The following is a 20,977-nucleotide window of genomic DNA, read 5'->3' on the forward strand; positions in this document are numbered from 1 at the left end:
GGGTTGGTGTGGTGAAAAATTTTGTGTTTCACTCGGGGGCAAATTTTGTTTAACCCTCGTGCTTTGAAACCCTCGCAACGCTCAAGATTCCATTTTTCAATTTTGGAATCTTTCGCTTGCTCGGGTATCAATATTAGCACGAGCGGTTAAACAACAACTTTGCCCCCTTGTAAAACAAATAACTATTACTTTATTATATTTCATCGCTTCATTCTCGATATAATGTTTTAACAGGTAGTCCCTTAAACCTACAGGCAACTAGCACGCTTTTAGAGTACTTCATTTGATTCAAAATCGGTATTAGTAGTTCCGGCGGCCACCACCGGGGGGTGGGGAGCTGCCGTAGACTTCATTCCTTATTCGTGCACGGCAACGAGCGCACGCGCTAAAATCATGCCTAAGCGTACTATCGACGAACGAATTAGTGCATATCACAAAAAAATAGAAGAATTACAACGAAAGAAAAATAAAGAACCACCTTATAAACGGATTCGAGTAATTCAGTCCTCGTCTGACGAGGACAATGACCAAGGTAAATTAGTGTTTTTATTTTGTTTTAGTGGTTATTTCATCAAGAAATATTACAATCTAGTTTCTAAAGTGTAATCTTTAAAACATTTACGTAATTTAAACGTACGAAATTGATGCTGAGTTTTGTCTACCTACCCTCAGATTTTTTTTTATAACTTAAAGAATGTTAAACGCACGGTTTTAGCTGCGAGCTACCTTTGTGTTGTTTTAACGTATGTTTAAAAGTCGGGATTGACTGCGAGTCAATTGCGATAACGTGATTAACTGCGAGTTAACCACGAGGCATTTGCCGAACATAACATGCAAAACAATAAGTTATCATAATTAGTTACGTTGTCTTGTCTGCGAGACATGTACAACTGAGTTTTCTCATAACTCACCTACCTACCTTCTTTTGGGTCTCCAAATAAAATATACATTTTTATTTTTATTTTAGATACAAATATTGTTGTCCATCGTCCTTTAACGGACCAAATTAATCGAGAAGGCAGCGTGACTGAACCTTTTCAAGTCGAGGGGCACCAGTGCACTCAACCATTACCAATGAATGACCTCGAGGTGAATCCTCGCCAAAACACTGAGCCAGAACATGAGATAGCCGAGCCGGAGGTGGAGCAAAGTGCTCCTATGCCCGATGAAACCGCGCAAGCATCCGCGGAAATGGTAGAACCGGAACTACTTATGGCCTTGGGCGAGTCCACAGATGATATACCTGAATTTGGTAAACCGATACACGACAGTTTAGCCAGTCTGTGGTTACCTCTACTAAAAAAGGGTCTGCTCAAAGAAAACAAAGAAAAACTTTTAAAAAGTTATTTAATACCCGAAAACTGCAAGCTTCTGCAGTCACCAAAACTTAACGCAGAGATCTCAGCTGCAGTATCTGAAATAGTCAGAGGGCGCGATAAAAAACTGTTTGGTTTTCAACAACAGCTCGGTGCAGGCATTACTGCACTCAATAAGGGTATGGAGATCCTACTAAATAGCGATAATAAAGCCCAGGCTCTGACTCATTTCAGTGACAGCTGTCGAATCTTGACAGACCTTCACTGCGCGTCGACCAAAGATAGAATAAAATTGATAACTCCTAGTCTGGAAAAGAACATCCTACATGTAATCCAAGATTCCGAAAGAGACGATACTCTCTTTGGTAACGCTTTGTCTGAAAAAATTAAGGCAGGCAAAGCCATTCAAAGACAAGGACATCAGATAAAAAAGACTGTGCCATACCAACCCTCTACTTCCGGATTTCGCCAGTCGACGGCAAGCCGCTATACCCCGCCGGGAAACTGGAGGGGTCCACCTCGCTACTTCTACCCCAACAGCAGAGGTGGACGGGGCAGCCAGACGAGGATGACAACTCCCAGGAGGTCGTACAATTACACATACAGCACAACTCCACCGGCAGCGAAACCTGCCCCTCAGACCAGGCCTCGTGCTCCAACTCAACAGTAAACCAGGTACATTCTGGTAGAATAAGTTCATTTTACGATTGCTGGCTAAATATAACTCAAAATAATGAAGTTTTAACTTGGATTCGAGAGGGATATAAAATTCCTTTCTCTAAAAGCGTTGAACAGCCTCCAGTAAGCCATCCCACTTACTCTTCTGACGAAAGTCGTGACATGTCACATGCAATTAATAAATTACTAGAGTTAGGTGCCATTTCACAATGTAATGCATCAAGTAACCAGTTCGTTTCCAAAATATTCTTGACGCCAAAACCTAATGGCGAGAAACGATTTATTTTGAATCTCAAATCGCTCAATAAATTCATTCCTAAAATTCACTTTAAGATGGAAGACCATCGAACGGCATCCAAGTTAATAGCCCAGAATAGTTACTTAGCCAACATCGACTTAAAAGAAGCCTATCTTTTAATACCTATTCATGTATCTGATCGAAAGTATTTACGTTTTCAATTTCAAGCTTATGGCTCTAAAGAAATTGTAACTTATGAGTTTAATGCCCTGCCTTATGGCTTATCGTTAGCCCCGTGGGTTTTTACTAAAGTAATGAAAGAAGTAATAACATATTTAAGATCCAGCGGTCTGAAATCTGTCATGTATTTAGATGACATCCTTTGCATTGGTGATGACTATACTGATTGTAATAAAAACGTAAATGAGACTGTGAAGCTACTTCAATGTTTAGGCTTCGTTATTAACTTTAGTAAAAGCTCACTGGAACCCAAGCAAAGTTGCAAGTTTTTGGGATTCAATTTCGATAGTCGAAACATGTCTATGTCTTTGCCGAGTGATAAACGTAATAAAATTGCTCAGTTAGTTAACAAATTTATGAAATTGCCACGTTGTAGTATCCGTGAATTTGCTCAATTGATCGGTGTACTTGTCGCGGCCTGCCCTGCTGTTAAGTATGGATGGCTGTACACAAAAATTTTAGAACGCCAGAAATTCCTCCTTTTGCAAAGGCATAATGATAATTTTGAAGCCAAAATATCATTACCCAATACCATTCTTGCCGACTTAGACTGGTGGGCTAAGAATATTGCCACTGCTGATAATCCTATGAGGATAAAAAACTTTAAATACGAAATCTTTACAGACGCCTCTAGGTCGGGCTGGGGCGCTGTATGTGGCAATAAAAAAGCAAACGGGACATGGAAAACCGTTGAGAGGGAACACCATATAAACTATTTAGAATTGCTCGCGGTATTTTTAGGCCTGAAAAGCCTCGCTTCAGACGTTACCAACTGTGCAATATTATTACGAATCGACAACACGACCGCTATTAGTTATATCAACCGTATGGGAGGTATACAATTCCCACATTTAAATGACTTATCAAGATCAATTTGGCAATGGTGCGAGGAGCGCCATATTTGGTTATATGCGTCATACGTTAATACCAAACTTAATCGGGCAGATGAGGAGTCTAGGAAAATTAACCCGGACACAGAGTGGGAATTGTCCACCCAAGCCTTTGATACCATTATTAAAAAATTAGGATACCCAAATGTAGATTTGTTTGCTTCACGTGCTAACGCAAAATGTGACGCATTCGTCTCATGGAGACAAGAGCCAGACGCCATGGCGGTAGACGCGTTTACGCTTAACTGGAGCTCTAACTTTTTTTATGCATTCCCACCATTTGCGCTAATACTAAAATGCTTACGAAAGATTGTTGACGATAAAGCTGATGGAATACTTGTATTCCCCTATTGGCCTTCGCAGGCATGGTTCCCTTTCCTGATAAAACTTCTAAAGTCAGAAATCATAATGTTCCCTCCTCATAAACACCTGTTAAAATCACATTTCAGGGACCATCACCCCCTGCATGCCAGCCTTACCCTGGGTGCCGCGAGGCTTTGCGGGCGGCGTTCATCAAGCGGGGAACCCCGTACGAGGCAGTACCTCTAATGCTAGCCTCATTGGCTCAGAATACTTTATGTCAATATGGCGTAACCATAAAACTTTGGTGGGAATATTGCACTTCTAAGAATATTGACGTCTATCATCTTTCGATACCCGAGGTACTTTCCTTTTTAACGGAACTATTTAATAAGGGTTGTTCGTATGGCTCATTAAATAACCACCGTTCGGCGTTATCTTTGCTGCTTGGCAGCGAGATAGGTACTGATAACTGTGTGAAAAGACTTTTAAAAGGGGCATTTAAATTAAAACCAATAACACCAAAATATAATTCCACCTGGGATCCTCAGGTTGTACTAAATCATGTTTCGTCTTGGTATCCCAACTCCGATATACCCCTTGAAAAAATCACTAAAAAACTAGTTACTCTGTTAGCACTCTGTACAGCTCACAGAGTGCAAACCCTATCCCTCATAAAACTAGAAAATATCACAGAAATTTCAGATGGAATAAAAATTGCCATAGTTGACATTATTAAAACTTCTGCTGTAGGCCGAGAACAACCCATATTAAATTTGCCATTTTTCCGCGAAAAATTAAGTATATGCCCAGCTACGACCCTTAAGGATTATATTTTCGTTACGAAAAATTTAAGGGTTGGTAGCACGGGAACGCTTTTCCTGACATATAAGCGACCTCACAAGGCCGCCAGCAGTCAAACCCTAAGTAGGTGGATCAAACAAGTATTGCATGAAAGTGGCGTAGACGTCAATGTGTTTAGTGCACATAGTACTCGCCACTCTGCTACTTCAACGGCTTTTGCGGCTGGAATCAGCTTAGATACGATCAGAAAGGCGGCTGGCTGGACCAGCAACTCTAAAACCTTTGCCAAATTCTATAACCGACCAATAATCAATTGTAATGATGATTATGATTTCGCTAGATCGATTTGTTTCCCAGAAACCAATGTCAGTGACAATGACGATTCCTAAATATTAAGTGTAGTGCTTAACTGCATATAATAATACCTTTTGTGATTATTAGGCATGTTAAATAAGTATAAAAAATTAAAATAAATTAATAAAAAGAATAAGTTTTTATTTTCTCACAAAACTTTCAACTCTAAACATCTACCTGTTAAAACATTATATCGAGAATGAAGCGATGAAATATAATAGATGATTAAACGAACTTTCCCAAAGTGAAGTTCGATCACTATTATATGAGTCGCTTCATTCGAAGATATAAATATAATCACCCACCCATCCCTAGGTGACCCAAAAAAGAAAGTTTTGTTCGTGACTCTAAAAAATGAAGTCTACGGCAGCTCCCCACCCCCCGGTGGTGGCCGCCGGAACTACTAATACCGATTTTGAATCAAATGAAGTACTCTAAAAGCGTGCTAGTTGCCTGTAGGTTTAAGGGACTACCTGTTAAAACATTATATCTTCGAATGAAGCGACTCATATAATAGTGATCGAACTTCACTTTGGGAAAGTTCGTTTAATCATCTACTATATGTACGTATTATCGACATTATATTTCAACATGAAATTAGTGTATTGCAATCAGTGACGGAAGACCTTTATAGTTAACTATTCTAGTTCCTTGATTAAAATATATTCCTTCACGGTAATGATTTTTATATTTTTTATTCATTAGTTTCATTCATTACAATGAAGATTAACAATAGACGATATTGTTAATCGTTTTAATTTTATTTTTCATGTTGTTTAATTTTATGCAAAAGCGGTTGCCGTATAGTTTTAAGGTGTGATGTGTATAGCTAAAAATCTTATTCAATAATTTCGAATTATTTATAAAGTTCAATTTAAATAATTTGAGAAAGGTTTTGTTTGTACTTACGGGTGTGGTGTTGGAGCCCTTGCTGGGACAGGGTTCCAAGATCTGTAAACAAACAGAAAAACATCATAAATATTGTTTACTTATAATATTAAGAGACTTTGAACATACCCCCTAGCTGCCCATACGTCAAATCTTGCCAAGAAAAATGCAATTTTGATTTGTCAAAACAAACATTCAAATTAGAATGTAACAGGAGACCTTTTTATAGGCCTCTGGATGGCTAGAGGTTAAACCTACACTGTAGTTATGTCCTACAGGAATTACATCTAAATGAGTTCATAGAGATAACAATGAAAATGACGATTAGTTGTTCGTTGCTTGTTGACAAAGAAAAGAGGATCTTGATTCTTGAGGGAGCCCATTGGAAAAGTGATTTCGCTATCCATCAATTACAGCGCCACCTATGGACTGTCTCTGGAACTACGTACCCTTTTTGGATGCGTAAAATATTGATTATCGATTAGCTATCTAGGATTCGATAAAGTATAAAAAGGGTCAGATAGATGGCGCTGTTAACGAAAGTTAACAGCTGCGTTTAATAGCACAAGATAAATATATAGAACCGAGAAATACTAAAAACCTTAATATTAAAACTAAAACCAGCAAGTCATTTGCGATTTTAATACTCGCTATCAGCCAACTGGCCCTCGTAAGTGCAAATCATCAATATCGCTAATATTACAAGAAGGGTTCCTACGTCCCTTGAATTATCTCCTCTGACGGAGCGTTTTGCCAGCATGGCCGGCGTTTTTAATACATTCTTTATTTCCGTTTCCGGTAGCATTAATCTCACGAGGCCAATAAGGTATTATATTGTGTTTAAAATAAATTATTTTACACCATGCATGAAATAAAGCACCAGATAATTATTAGAAAAACACAGATAGGAGTTATTTTTAAACACAAGTTCTATTTAATAAATCGGATAGAAATATAAAAAGTAGGTGAGTTGACTGTGACGGCACGATGTAATGTTTCACATAAATTCCACATAAGCAAATCGTTTTGACAGTTCTAAAAAGTACATAACTGATTTGACTAGTAGGAGAATACCCTATTGGAACGTAAAAACATTTTGATATCTAAATGACGTCACTTTGTTATCATTCGGAAGTCCGCGTCCATACATGTCCATACATGTCTTGGCACGAACGAGACGCACGGGCAAAGGCATAAACTAACATTTATTTGGTGACAAAATGTAATTTGAATTGGCCTGCATGTCCGAGATATAATTCATATAATTAATTATAGTAGACATCCGCGATTAGGTCCGCCAGTGTTGAAACAGTTAATATTTTCAACTTAATTTTCTCTGAAGAGTACTTCCTGGAGGTTATATATCAAGAAATTCTTTTTTGGTGGAGTTCTACAACATTTGGAAGAACATACGAGTGAAAAGAACCTATCTTTAACGTTCTATGATATGCTTTGTATGTCGGTATCTATATAACGAAACGGTTTTATAAATAAAAAATATAAGGAAAAGTCAGGAATTAGCTATGCTCAGATTTCTTTTTAGAGGACCTTGTCAGACCATCAATTCTGAACCAGGGCTCTTGAGTATATTACGTTTCGTTTAATGAATAATCACATGTTATATGGGATAACACATTTCACATTTATGTCCTTGCATTAAAAAAATCGGCCAAGAACGGCCAAAGCATAACTCACGCACATGTCACAAACGAGGACTGTTACAAAAAATGTTCCTTTTGTAACTATCTCGCAACATTGCTCTGGGCCTGCCGGCAATAATTTATTAACGGTGAGGGAATAAACCACTGCGAGACCTATTTCTGTTCTAGCCTGTGATTGTCAAGTTTACTAAGTTTCAGTAGCTTGTTACTCGTTTCCAGAATACTTGAATAGGAAGCTTATTCAACATCTTGTCCTTCGGAAGATTTTGCCAAGTTTCACATCATAGAACCGAATCCGTTGCAGATTTAAGAAAAAGACAAAGAAAAACATATTGTTGAACATATTTATCTTACCATAATTAATGCCATTTAAATTCATAATCGTTTATTTAGTCATAAGTTATGTTTTGATTAATGGAAACTCGCATTTTTGTCCTTGCATTGTAAAATAAAATAAAAAACCAGCCAAGTGCAACTAAATCCTAAGACGTGCACATTGTCGAACTTGTCACAGACTAGGGCCAGAAGTCACGAAAAATGTGCCTTTAGTGACCACCTGAACACACTGTCTGTCTTTGTCCACTTGGCTGAAATTGCCAAATGAATATGTACATTTCATGTTTGTCCAGCAGCTCGAGACACCTTTTAATGACTCGTTGGGTACATTGTATTAATAACATTTAACTTTTAAAAGATTGTAACGAATCGTTAGCATTGTACTTAAATTCACCTTCTTAAGCAGCACACACACAAAACAAAAACTGGCAAATATTGGTCTGTTACGCTTAAATCGCTGAAGCAATGTAGATTAAAACGCACCTACGCATAGGTACGTATATTTAATCTAACTCGATTTAAGCGTAACAGACTACGGTGATAGCTTTAACCCGGAGAATGATTTTAGAATAGTTTTTATCAATCATCATCATTCTACGCATAAGAAGTCGCAGGCAGAAGCAAATGTATATAGTTATTTGTTTAGCTCGAAGTTAGATGCTCCATCTACAGAGTAAAGTGATCAGTGCATTGTATTAAGCATGTTTGCCAGCTTGGCTGAAGAGAATCCTGAGGGACATGACAATGTCAACCAATCGCACTATATAACCTCACATAATACAGTGCACATATTTGAAACAGTGTATTTGACCGAGCGAAGCGGTCCGGAAATACCGCGGCTCATTCCAGTTTAGCTGTGCGAGGCAGGAAGTTTCTGGAGACACACACAGTTGAGGACTGCCAACCATCTAAGTGCCGGCCGATTTCGATCATGGCCACCACTTCGACTCCTAGTAAGCTCGGCGCTCGTGCGCCCGAATATGACTGACGTGGTTGGTGAAGATGGAAATGTTGTCGCGTAGAGTGATGGCGGAAAAGCGGCAGGGATCAATCCGAACGATTCATTGGGACTTTCTCCATTATACATGCCAAAAAAATGCAAAACGAGGCCCAAAAATGGCTGTGATGTCATTGCCCTGCACCAACCTTCGTGACTGCTATTTTTGATTTAGACCTTTTATCTTTCTTGTACATATTTTTATCTAATCTATCTCACATCTTTGTCGCGCGCGACATGCGTCCGACCAATTCTAGCCATGGAGCGCATTGCAACTTCCACGCGAATCGATTGGAAGCCCGCTAATATATTTAATAGATGGAACACTCCAGATCTGAAACTGCTGTTAAAAACATTTTATGAACAGTATGATTATTTAATGAATTTTACTCCTTGCAAGGGATACTTCATAGTTCATTCAGGGGGCATTCAATGAGCTGTTCCGTACAAGGGCATTTCATTTCGTATAGTTATTACCTACATTTTATCAACTGATATACGTATAACTTGTTGCCAGCAAGGTGTAATAATTTTATGCAGGTCTCAACATAGTTTATTTCATTTATTTTATTTTACGAAGCCTTTGTTTCTTCGCTAATGATAACTTTACCCTAAGGCTAAAATATTAAAGTAGTATTACATATTTTATGGTTAATAGATTAGCATACTGTTTGCAAACTATTTACTGTGTCAATAGTGTCTGTCTGCAACCGTTTAGGGTGGCGGTGGGGGCATTAATACATAATGCGTTGTAATGGCGGCGGCAGATATTCAGAAACGCCTAGCTTATTGCTATTATTACACTTTTTATGACATGCTTACACTTTTGCGAAATTATGGAGTAAAATATTAATTTACCTCATCTTAGTGTTCTCTCATAAGTCATTAGTCAATAGTCATTAGTCAAGAATTAGAGTCATTTGAGTCTAAATTTGAAGAATTTACCTAATACTGAGTCGAGTCTTAAAGCAGAGGACACAATAAGGACGAGTCTTGTAGTTCTTTGGGAGATCGGGCTCCGATTGGTCGTGTAATCTTAAGAATTGGCGCAGGCAATAGTTATTACGAAAACGACTACTATCTGTTTTTCTAACAATGATTGAGATTTGTATTTCTATTCTATTTCAATTGTTATAGACGCAAGAACCAAACATTCTGCTTTCAAAATTAACAATAACAGCACTCATGATTTAGTTCCAGTGTTCCGCCATCTTGAATAGTGCCAAGTATAATGCAACCGAAATCGACGCAAAATTTTCGCTTGCATGAAACTATTCTGCCACATCGTTTAATATTTATGAATATCTGCCTAGCTCTGTAAATACCAGAAGTTAGTAGCTTTATTTTCGGGATGTAATCCCAGTTTAATTCTGGATTCTGCAAAATGTTAAATAAAGAATGTGAGTATTTTATGAAACAAGGTTTGATCGGTGTTTGAAACGAAAACAGACTGAGCCTCACGATATTTTTTGATCATCTGACCAGATTTGAGACCAAAATAAAATGCATACAATATCTGTAGATTGATTGCACCGAGATATAGTGTAAGTCTTTGACACAGCCTTGTTTTGTAGTTTTCAGAATAGATATGTGCCTAAAAAGCAGTTTAATATGATGATGATGGTTGTCTTTCTGTTCCTCGTCAGAGCCATAGGGCTCTAGGGTCCAGTGCGGCCTTCCAACTTACTTCCAGCTCGGTCTAACCAAGACCAGCTGATGCAGCGTCCTTTCCAACTGTGCGCCTCCAGGTGGTAAGTGGGCGACCTTTACCCCTTTTCCCAGGAATTTGCCAAGACAGCTTACTTGGATAGGCAAAAAGATAGTGATGCCAAGAGGGTAACGCAGGTGCTGAGCATCCCTGCGTTTCCAGAATTCCGCCCCAGGCTGTGTCTTACACCATAAATCGTCTGCAATAGACCCAAAGGCCAGTGTAATTTGATTTCCCAGTCACGTCATCTGTAGCTTCAAAAAGGTATTGACTTGGTGACAATATTTGAGAGCAAAGTACTTGACGCAGAACTTGGCATGAAAACTTAATGTGGTCGGACTCAAGCCCCACTCGAACTAGCTCATTTTTTTTATTTTTTTTTATTATGAATGGGCTTACTCATGGCTACAGACTAGCCGAGGCGTAGACGTGGCCCACGATGGAGCGAGCTCGCCCAGAAGGTGCATGTTCACTCTTGATTTGAAGGTTGCTGGGTTATAAGAACACGGAAATATAGACGCCGGCAAGGAATTCATTTATGGAATAACTCCACAGCACCTTATGCAAATTCCAGCCGCTTCTGATTATTTTCAGTTTAACAGTTATTTATACTAAAGACGAGCCGGTAAGTTGCAGAGATCAGCTGTAATTCACAACGAACACAGAGCGTAGGTATCATCTTATTCAAACTAGTACTGGCAGTTTTTAGGGTTCCGCACCCAAAGGGTAAAACTGGACCCTATTACTAAGACTTCGCTGTCCGTCCGTCCGTCTGTCACCAGGCTGTATCTCACGAACCGTGATAGCTAGACAGTTGAAATTTTCACAGATGATGTATTTCTGTTGCTGCTATAACAATAAATACTAAAAACAGAATAAAATAAAGATTTAAATGGGGCTCCCATACAACAAACGTGATTTTTGACCAAAGTTAAGCAACGTCGGGAGTGGTCAGTACTTGGATGGGTGACCGTTTTTTTTTTTTTTGCTTTTTTTTTGTTTTTTGTTTTTTTTTTTGCATTATGGTACGGAACCCTTCGTGCGCGAGTCCGACTCGCACTTGCCCGGTTTTTTGACTCTGCAAGATGAATATGTACAATTGTACAGTCGAGTCGGTTCCCTAACTTATAGGTTTACAGCTAGTATGTCGACGTTACTTAAGCTGGACTGTACACTGTACTATACGTGACATACTAAATTACTTTATCTACGCACATATCATTAACGCTCTAAAATGCATTCAGAAACCATAGGAAATGACCAGCATTATGACAACCAATTTTACTATGAGTACTTTCTTATCTGTGGTAGTAGGCAAAATCGGTACTTTAAAGTTATAACTTTATAGATTTTTGTAAGGTTATGAGTTTAAATTTGGAACAGCTATCAAAACTCAAGTGGGTGTCTATTCTAGTATCCATAGATATTAAAACAATTATCGATACGAAACGTCAATTCAGTATATTTTTTTAATATAAACCGTACGACATTTTATCTCGAGTGACATGAGAATAGGGACTTCATTCGTTTGTCTATGAATTTAAAAAAAAACTACAGATGCGTGACATGTGTGAAAAAAGTTTTCATTTACCGCCATTTGACGTACAGTTTATCTTTTAATTAGTTTTAGGTATAAAATTAATTTGTTTTGTTGTTTCTAAATAAGTTTTAAGCAAAAGTTTCATATAAAATGAGTGATAAAAAGATATTTAAGGAGACAGCACCTCTCAAATGCGAGTGCCGCCAGAGAGCAACGATGGATGTCGACTGAAATATGAGGTTAGTGAATATATAAAAGAAGGTAATTATATGTGTGTAGATAAAGTAGTGTATGTAACTGTACATAATTAGGCATTAAAACACTCGTGTGATCCTTTTAAGAAACTCACTTCGTTCGTTTCTTAAACCCACACTCGTGTTTTAATGCCTTTCATTATGTAGCAGTCACATAAACTACTATTAGACCTTGTTATAGAAAAGGTGGGCTGCTTAAAAATAAAACATTTTTAATAACATGCTTGAAGTTTCCCACCTGGACAAGTCTCCTGGACTTCCCTTGCCTAAATAATTTTAATAACGGGAAACCGTGCCGCAAATATATTCTCCTAAGCACGTCTCTCATCAGGTTGTCAAAGAGAAGGCAGAGAACCGCCAAACATGGAAATTGCTCCACCGACAAGAGTCATACTCTTAGATATATGATGACGATGAAGCATGTCTCTATATGGGGTCATCCATTTGATCGAATTCCTGAGATATTAAAATTGTTTTAATCGGGTTACTCGCTATTATAAAACGTTCGACATGTTTCGATTCCTTATTCGAAGATCTTCGCATGCTTCTAGCACCTACTGCAACGCCTCTACTGATCGAGCGCACGACGTTTACTGGTTCAGCTGGTTCGTGGTGACCCGTTTAAAGTAATCTTATTTAATAAGTCTCACGGGAGTTTTATAGTTATGTTCCTCAGAACCTCCACTGAGTATTTTTTTGTCTATGTCGTTTATCATCACTTTCATCATCTCAGCCATAAGATGTCCACTGCTGAACATACGCCTCCCCCTTGGACCTCCATTCGTACCGGTTGGAAGCGACCCGAATCCAGCGTCTTCCGGCGGCCTTAACAAGGTCGTCTGTCCATCTTGTGGGTGGACGTCCATCATCACTTTGAAGCTGCAATTCTATGCTATAATTTAATTCATTCCCAGCAGCTCAAGAACTCCTTGCGGCTGATGCTATTGTTCCACGAATCAAGTAATTAAAACACAGTACCGGAGCAGTGTAAATGTTATTGTTTATGCAGCCGGGTCCATTTCCAGATGCGGCCGCGGATAGTCCGCTTCTCCGGCTGGGGCAGTTTTGCATAATATCGTCCGGATGGCTTGGCAAGCTATTCATAATGATAAAGAGCCGGTATCAGGGTGGTCTGGAGATTTGTGGAAGACTAAACAGGTTTTAGGAACAGTTGTCTTGAAACTTGCACTGAGAGAAAAATCATCACCAGGAATTAAAAACAGTTCTGTACTGGGGGAAAAAATTAAGTTTTAGTAATAATTATGGACGTTTCACTATTTCTGTAAAGTTTATTTATTTCTACAAACAGCTCAGTAATCCCAAATATAATTTCAACAAACAGATATTTAATAGAAATTGCAAGAACTAATAGAAATTGCAAAAGTCAGTTTGTTCCTATTAGTTAACTCTCCTTGTCCCCGGATTAAGTTTATTTTTGTAATTCTAAGTGTATTTTTGTTGTACTTTTCTCTCAGTGTGGTCCTCAAAAATAATAAAGCTTCAAAGAATTGGCAACAGATTTAATAAGGCAATTCAGAGTCATATTTACCTACTCATTTTCTCATAAACAAATATCTAACTCGCTTCACGTAGTTTTATCAAAAATAAAACACAGGGGCACATGAGCGAACTTTTATTACAAGTGGAATAAAAAAGAAGTAGTAGTATTTAAATATAGTAATTAAATAAAACGCTACAAAAACGCTTCTCGTTAACCAATAATCATCTATAACGCCATTTCGTAAAAACTTAAATTCGAGTACGAGTATATTTCAAGGAATAACAACTAATAAATTGTCAGAAAATGTACCATAAAGATTCAAACAAACCCACTACCCACTAATCTTGTATTCCCGATCCAAATTGCCCCAACCGAATTCAAACCCGCAGCCTGTAATCCCGGCAATCAAACTCTGCTCAATAATTACAGCGATACCGAGAGGAAATAAGACAAAGTTGAATAGGTTCGTTATCCGAACGCCTCCCATACTAGATTCATTGGACTTAGATAACTTAGTTTGCCAATTATACGCTCACTTATAAAGCATAGCCTCTGGCCCGAACATGGATCCTTCTACGTATTAATTAATTTAACATATAACATTTTTATTATTGTGAGTCGAATGTATCAATGTATGGATCTTAGTTATCTGAAATAAATGTATTTTGATTTTTTTTGATTTTTTGATAACATATACAACATCGTCGGTTACCGCGATGGTTACTCATATAATAAACTATGTAGGTGAACGCCTGAACGGATTATATCGCGTATAGTAAATTTAGAAAACCTCCCGATGTTTCGAATCGATAAACGCAACGTTTGACGACTTTGGGGTTTTGACAGAGAGCGACCGTCATATTATTAAAAAAAGATAAAAAATAGTTTATTCAAGTAGGCATATTACAATGCACTTATGAACGTCAAATAAAACTTTACCGACTCCAACCGTACACCTCTGCCCCGAGAAGATTTAAATCCCCCCTCAATTGGAGGAGGGTATCCCAATATGGGACCGGCAACAAACTCGGCGGGACACATCTTTTCAAAACATTATTACACCCTATAATTAACATGCATTACGAGTAATTAAGAAAAATACAATTTAAATTACTATAGAATTCATGCAATTATACTCAGTGAGTACATAACTTTATACTTTATATTAGTTATTCTTTATTCATCATTTTTCTTAGGCTAGGTTTTTATAATATGTATATAAAAGTAAAATATAAAAACACTTACAAAACAATAAAAAATACATATAAACACATTATAAAAAACCTAACCTAATATTAGTTATTATTATTACCGTTACCGTTATTCACAGTTAGGTACCGCCAACCATTTGATTGGACACCTAGCTGCAACAATCAGAGGGATTGCATTTTTGTTGCCCGGACCAGGCGTGGCTGACTCCGTGATTTCATCGCTTTGCTACAGGTAGCTAAAAGTACATCCGTTCCACACCAATTTTGGTGGCTAGCCATAAGCCGCGCGTGGCGCTGTCGCCACCTAGCGGCCATATCTGTCCTGATCGTCTCAGACGCGTTTTGTTAGAGAGTGAGTCTTCTGTACCTAGTACTATTATTTATTCTGTGCCCGGACTATAAGGTGGGAGTATTTACGCTCTTTTCTTGAAGGTTGAAGGCCGTACCGGTCCGGAAATACCGCGGGCGACAGTGCATTCCAAAGTTTAGCAGGAAGAAAATGAGGAGAAACGCGCAGTTGAGGCCTGCCAACCATCAAAGTGGTGAAGACGGTTGCGTGCCAACCATCAAATTGGTTAAGATGGAAATTTTGTCGTGTAGGGCGAAAGAAGGGTGGAAGAAGCAACACACGGCGGTGTGTACACAAAAACGAAGGTCCAACACAATCGATCACCCCTCACACTAGAGATAGTGCATTATTTCCAAATTTTAAAAATCTCATTCATATTGATCATCCAAATGCGACATGCACAGAGATGAATATCAAATCAAATGCTATTTTCAAAGTTGGAATGCCTCTTATTGTATCCGTATCCGATATCAGTCAGAATCTCTGTAGCAAACTCATCGATTCTGCAATTCGTTTCCCCTATTCATCGCATTGATTCGTATCCGCCGCGAGTTCTTAAATAGAGGGCTAGGAAAACAGCGGATAACAGTTATTATTAAATCCTTGTATAAATCACTATATATGTCACTCCTTCACACTAGTGCGGCAGTGACTTTTGTGTTTCGTTCGTTACGTAAAGGTGACAGTCCATTTCCAACGACAACTGCACTACTGTTCATTTTACTATGGAAATTGACAATGACAGCGACGCGTTCAGTACTACCGGTGCAGCTGCGGTTAGAAATGGAATGTACGAATGTAAGGATTGCACGATAGTGATTCAACAAGATTTGAAACATAGCTTCAGCCACAGAATAAATAATAGTACTACCGTACAGAAAGGACACTTCCTACAAAACCGAAGTTTGACAGCGATTCAGGGAAGAATCATGCTATTCCTTTCTAATGTATGGCAATATCCTTTTCGGCTATTTAGGGTTGTCAAAATTCAAGTAATTATCTTATCTGTCGTGCACGCAAAAGGCCGTCAAGTGGTGCCAATCCTAATAATTGCTCGGAGCAATGCTGAGCCGAACGGAGCCGAGTTTGCCCGAAGTCAGGAGTGTCTCCCCACTGCCTCAGCACAGTGAAGCTAAGCCCCCCCCCCTCCCCACATCTAGCGTCTTTCGAGCGTCGGCGTCTGGTCAGCGCTATGGAAAATGACGTCGCTGCGCAGTTGCGTCGACGTTGCGTCGAGCAGCGGCCATAGAGTTGTAGACGCCGACGCTCGAAAGACGCTAGATGTGGGGGGGGGGAACTAAATAAAATAAAAATAAAAACGCTATCCGCCATTCTCGCAGCCTCGCAAACAGGCACCACGAGCAACAGCTAACTCAATTACCGGCATCCGGACTCCATGAGTGCCGATTCACTGACTTTGGTATTTTTCCCTCACAAATCAGACGCGGGTCGATGTCGAGGGGCTCTCCTGTCGCGATGACCTTCGTGACGTAATTATGCTGATTTTCAAGCTTGTGACGACGTCGTTAGGGCCGTGCGAGGATTCAGGAGTACTTCTATTTGTGCGAAAAGTGTAAACACGTTTTTATAAGACCGCAAAAACAAATGTGACCGCTTATAATATATGTTTATAGATTTTACTTTTTGACAAGCAGAAGCGTCTGCGAACGATGCTATCAAGCTTATTAAAATAATATGGTGGAAAGATTTGCTGGCTATGGATGAGGTCTTGGTTGCTCAGATGGCAGAGCGCTGGAGTATCGATCCAGAGGTCGTGAGTTCAAGTTTCATCCAAGACAGTAATTTTTCCAGTTTTAACTTTATGTTTATATAATTTTCACACACCACCATCAATCTAGAAGACTAGAGTAGATAGTAGATGACACAGTTCAAGTAAAGTAGTTACTTTACATCTGTTTATGGGTCATCCATTAATTACGTCACACGAATTTCTAGGTTTTTTGACCCCGCCCCCCCTCCTTGTCACACTTGGTCACATTTGGCAAACCCCTCCCCCCTAGTGTGACGTCACATTTTTTTCTACGAAATCGCCAAATCGAATTAAGTAAGTACCTAAGTATTATTAATATTTTATCAAAATATTTTTGACGATATAAATATTAGTAATTTTATAACCCAAACCTGCTTAGGAAAGAAAATTAAACGAATAAAAACGATTATCGTTTTGAAAACTTGTTATTTAAATGTACAGCGAATAAAATAAATTAAATAAATTTTCGGTTACTGATGAAGTTAAAGTGACGTCACAAAGTTTGTGTCACCCCCCTCCCCCATGTCACAATATGTCACATTTTGTTGACCCCCTCCCTCCCCCTAAACGTGTGATGTAATTAATGGATGGCCCCTTATACATTTTTTGGTTGACGACCATGCTTGCGAAACTGGTCTTAAATACATATACGTATGTACGTACGTATGTAGATACCTATTATAAATGATTTTTTTTTAGTTTAAACCATTTAAATCCTTCGAAAAGTTAAAAAAATGTGTTTAATAAATAATAAAAAGTAAAGCAGTTCATACGAAATTATTATTTGACCGAATCCAACTGCAAACTGAATTTCCTGTTGATTTTAACTACCGTTAAAATCACGTTTTAATATTTACCGATGAAAGTCCGATAAATAGTCTATCAAAATATCCGGTTTATTGTGAATATTGCAAACGTAACGAAAAAGGATATTGTAGTTTATCAGGCGAATTCCACTTTAAAAGTGACGTCGTTTTGGTATTACATCTCTCACATAAATAACTTACGGCGCGATTCGGGAAAGGAATTAGAGATGCACTAGATATGAAATAGTAGAGATATGTGTGTTTATGGCGGCTGGCGCTTACGCTATTATTAACGCCGCTTCAATATTCAGCCGGGGCAGTGGTACCTTTTGCCGTGGAACGTCACATATCTTTACTATTTCATATCTAGTGAATGTCTAATTCGTTTCCCGAATCGCGCCGTTAATGTGAGCAAGATTCATATTAAATTCGAATACGCCTTAACAGAGTGTTGGTAAATCTGCGGGCGGTATCATTTTTATCACCTGTCATGTCATGAGTCACTTTCCACACTTTCATACATGTTAGAACGTGACAGGCATATTAAATAACCGACCATCTTACTGCCGTATTCGAACTTCAAGATATTCACAAGAGACGACACGTACTAGATCCATTCTAGATACGTTATAGTTTAGATATCAACTAGTTCTCTTTTGCAGCGCAATTTGGGCAACGAATGTCACTTTTACGTTAGATAGAGTAAGATATCTATTAGATGTGAATTGGATCTCTAAGTCATATACTGTGGAAAACGTACAAGAGTATCTCCAGAGTCGCGCAAATGTCAAATTTGAGAGGTTAGATGATGTCTAAAAGATGTCTAATAGATGTCTATTTCAAAATCCGAATCGGGCCCTTACTCCTGCTGAGCAAACTGTTCAGACGTTACATTTCGTTTAATTTCTACCTCAAGACCTGAGACGGTCCTAATCAGATTGAACCATATATGCATCAACCAAATTTTATTCGGTAGTCAGGGACGGGATGAACGGGCCCCAGGCAACAGTGGAAGCAGATTACACAAAATAGGTATGGAGCATCCACATCCACCGATGACCACGATCCTCAGACATGAAGGTGCGGCCACAGAGAGTTTCCTGCCTCAACCAGCGGAGGGGCGGCTGACGTTCACGAAGCATCACGATACATCTCTCTTAACCGATCCTCGACTCTGGGTTACATCCTCTTTGCATGCATGTTCCAGAACTTTAGTACCTGACCCTCTCATTTTGTTGTATTAAAATCGGTGCAAAGCTAGCTTAAATGCTCATCTAGTTTTTAACCGACTTAAAAAAAGAGAATGTTCTCAATTCGTCGACACATGTCATACTTAACATTTAACGCGTCATGTTCGTAATTTCTTTAAAAGTTTTCACGCTTGAATTACCTAAGCCTATAAATACTTTTGACCTGGCACGGTTCCGTTAAATTAGAGATTACGTAACAAAGTAACAATACGGTAGGTATATTATTATAAGTTGGGAAGTATCGGGAAGTTTCGTCCCATTTCGCATTATTGACTAAACGATCCGTAAACAGGCAGAAACTGGCATCACTTTGTATATTGGGTTCGTTCGTGATGCAAAATTTCTAGAAGTGACTCTGTACGATTCGCGCACGAAGTCTGAGAAAATTTCAATCTGAGGAACCATCAGGGGCCCGTTTCTCAAAAGCTTGTAACTTGTGGTACAAGCGGATGTCACTTTTTGAGTTTTTGTTAGAAAGGGACTTCCACTTTGATTACAAGTTACAAGCTTTTGAGAAATGGGCCCTTGGTGTAAAGGTGCAGCCGTGGAGTGTAAACAGGGCTTTCTTAAGCCCCGGCTGGGAATCATGTTTCCGAAGGTTCCAGGTCACCCTGACCTCGGTCGAAGCGCAATACAATTTGGTTGCCACTCCAATACTGGCCATCAATACCGGAATTCCGTAACTAATACCGGTATTGAGGTTGACCAGAAAAGTAACATCACCTCAAATAGCTGATGAATATGGTTCGTTTTTAATGTTGTGTTATACATTGCTATACAATTTGTTAATACTTAAGTCATACTAAAAGTGTTGATGATGATTTAGTTCTTATAACCTCAAAAACTGTACTATACTGCAATATTTTGTGTTACAATTGCCCGATTGGTTACGGAAGATGTAACAAACGAATTAAATTATAACGCGTCACCACTGCCACATCCAGCGGCCATACCGCCGCCGCGCTAGTTGGTAATTTTTCAGCCGGCTCGCGGCGTTGGCACCTAATTTATGGGGGCCCCGGCCACTGGGAAGGAAGCGGAATTACCATACGACGTCCGCCAACAAAGAAACCGGTGGAAAGTGCTCGCTTCCTCCGAGATACCAGCATGACGCATGACGACGCAGCGCAGCGGCAAAACGCGTTCTTCAACAAGCTGACACTGAGTGGTCGCTTAAGCGGAGCGTGTAGAGCTAGGTTAACACTGCTTTCCACTGAGGCAGAGATGAGAGAAGACGTGCGAGAATCCACCAATAGCATTGGTTGTAATTCACATCTGTTCTCCATTCCGTTGAACAACGAATGCTATTGGTGGATTCCCGTACGTCTTTTCTAATTTTCACATCAGTGGAAAGCAGCCTAAAACTAGGGTGGTGACCGTCTTGTCGAGCGTTCGGTGGGGAGTGCAATGTGCATACGAGCAAAATATTATACGGCTCGATTAGTTAATCTATCTTTCATCCCTCTCTTACAAATACAGAAGTCAATATGACAGATTAAGGACAAATGGATAGCAGCTTATATTGAGTCTTATGAATAACGCCATTAGCGTTTTGAGACCGTACACTTCTACGACTTTACGGTTTGATCACTAACTTCCTTAATCATAAAACTTAACAAGCATCTTAATGTCTTCGTATGGTGTCTGCAGTAACCAGTGTACCCACTATTATCTAGTATGATTTTCTGAGATTAGACCTTAATTTGTAAAAATAAAGAAGAGTTTTTTATAATGCCTTTTGTGCCGATGTGACCGTATTGCGGGCACCATACGTTTTATCTCTTCTAAAGTGACGAATAATGACTACGAGTATGTAAGTATGGGGACGTAGCGCAAGAACAAAACGCCTTCTTCCACTGCATTTGAGCAGTTTTGACGAATGAAT

At 39.0% G+C, this 20,977-nt stretch overlaps 2 protein-coding genes across 7 annotated transcripts in view; one reads left to right on the forward strand and one right to left on the reverse strand.

The window, feature by feature from the left end:
- The window catches only part of LOC134669117 (tyrosine-protein phosphatase Lar), a 680,297-nt gene that overhangs the window by 443,108 nt on the left and 216,212 nt on the right, over window positions 1-20,977 (reverse strand). For all 5 annotated transcript variants that reach the window (XM_063526652.1, XM_063526651.1, XM_063526653.1 and 2 more), the window contains exon 4: window positions 5,730-5,771. In XM_063526652.1, coding sequence (XP_063382722.1) covers window positions 5,730-5,771 — 42 coding nt within the window. The remainder of the gene's footprint in view (window positions 1-5,729; window positions 5,772-20,977) is intronic.
- On the forward strand, window positions 334-4,054 carry LOC134668585 (uncharacterized). 2 transcript variants are annotated; one of them, XM_063526025.1, is made up of 3 exons: window positions 334-532; window positions 968-1,991; window positions 3,812-4,054. In XM_063526025.1, exons 1-2 carry the CDS (start codon window positions 394-396, stop codon window positions 1,984-1,986), a joined length of 1,158 nt encoding a protein of 385 aa, XP_063382095.1. In that variant the 5' UTR covers window positions 334-393; the 3' UTR covers window positions 1,987-1,991; window positions 3,812-4,054. The 2 variants fall into 2 exon arrangements, with proteins under 2 accessions (XP_063382095.1, XP_063382094.1); XM_063526024.1 differs by lacking the exon at window positions 3,812-4,054 and having other exon boundaries at window positions 968-2,422.

Source organism: Cydia fagiglandana, chromosome 11 (assembly GCF_963556715.1).
Source record: "Cydia fagiglandana chromosome 11, ilCydFagi1.1, whole genome shotgun sequence".
Taxonomy (NCBI): Eukaryota; Metazoa; Arthropoda; class Insecta; order Lepidoptera; family Tortricidae; genus Cydia; species Cydia fagiglandana.

Excerpts from the sequence above, each read along its gene's own strand:
- LOC134668585 (XM_063526025.1), top strand. The coding sequence starts at position 394 with ATGCCTAAGCGTACTATCGACGAACGAATTAGTGCATATCACAAAAAA. Across the intron at positions 533-967 it reads TGACGAGGACAATGACCAAG|ATACAAATATTGTTGTCCAT; the intron begins GTAAATTAGTGT and ends TTTTTATTTTAG.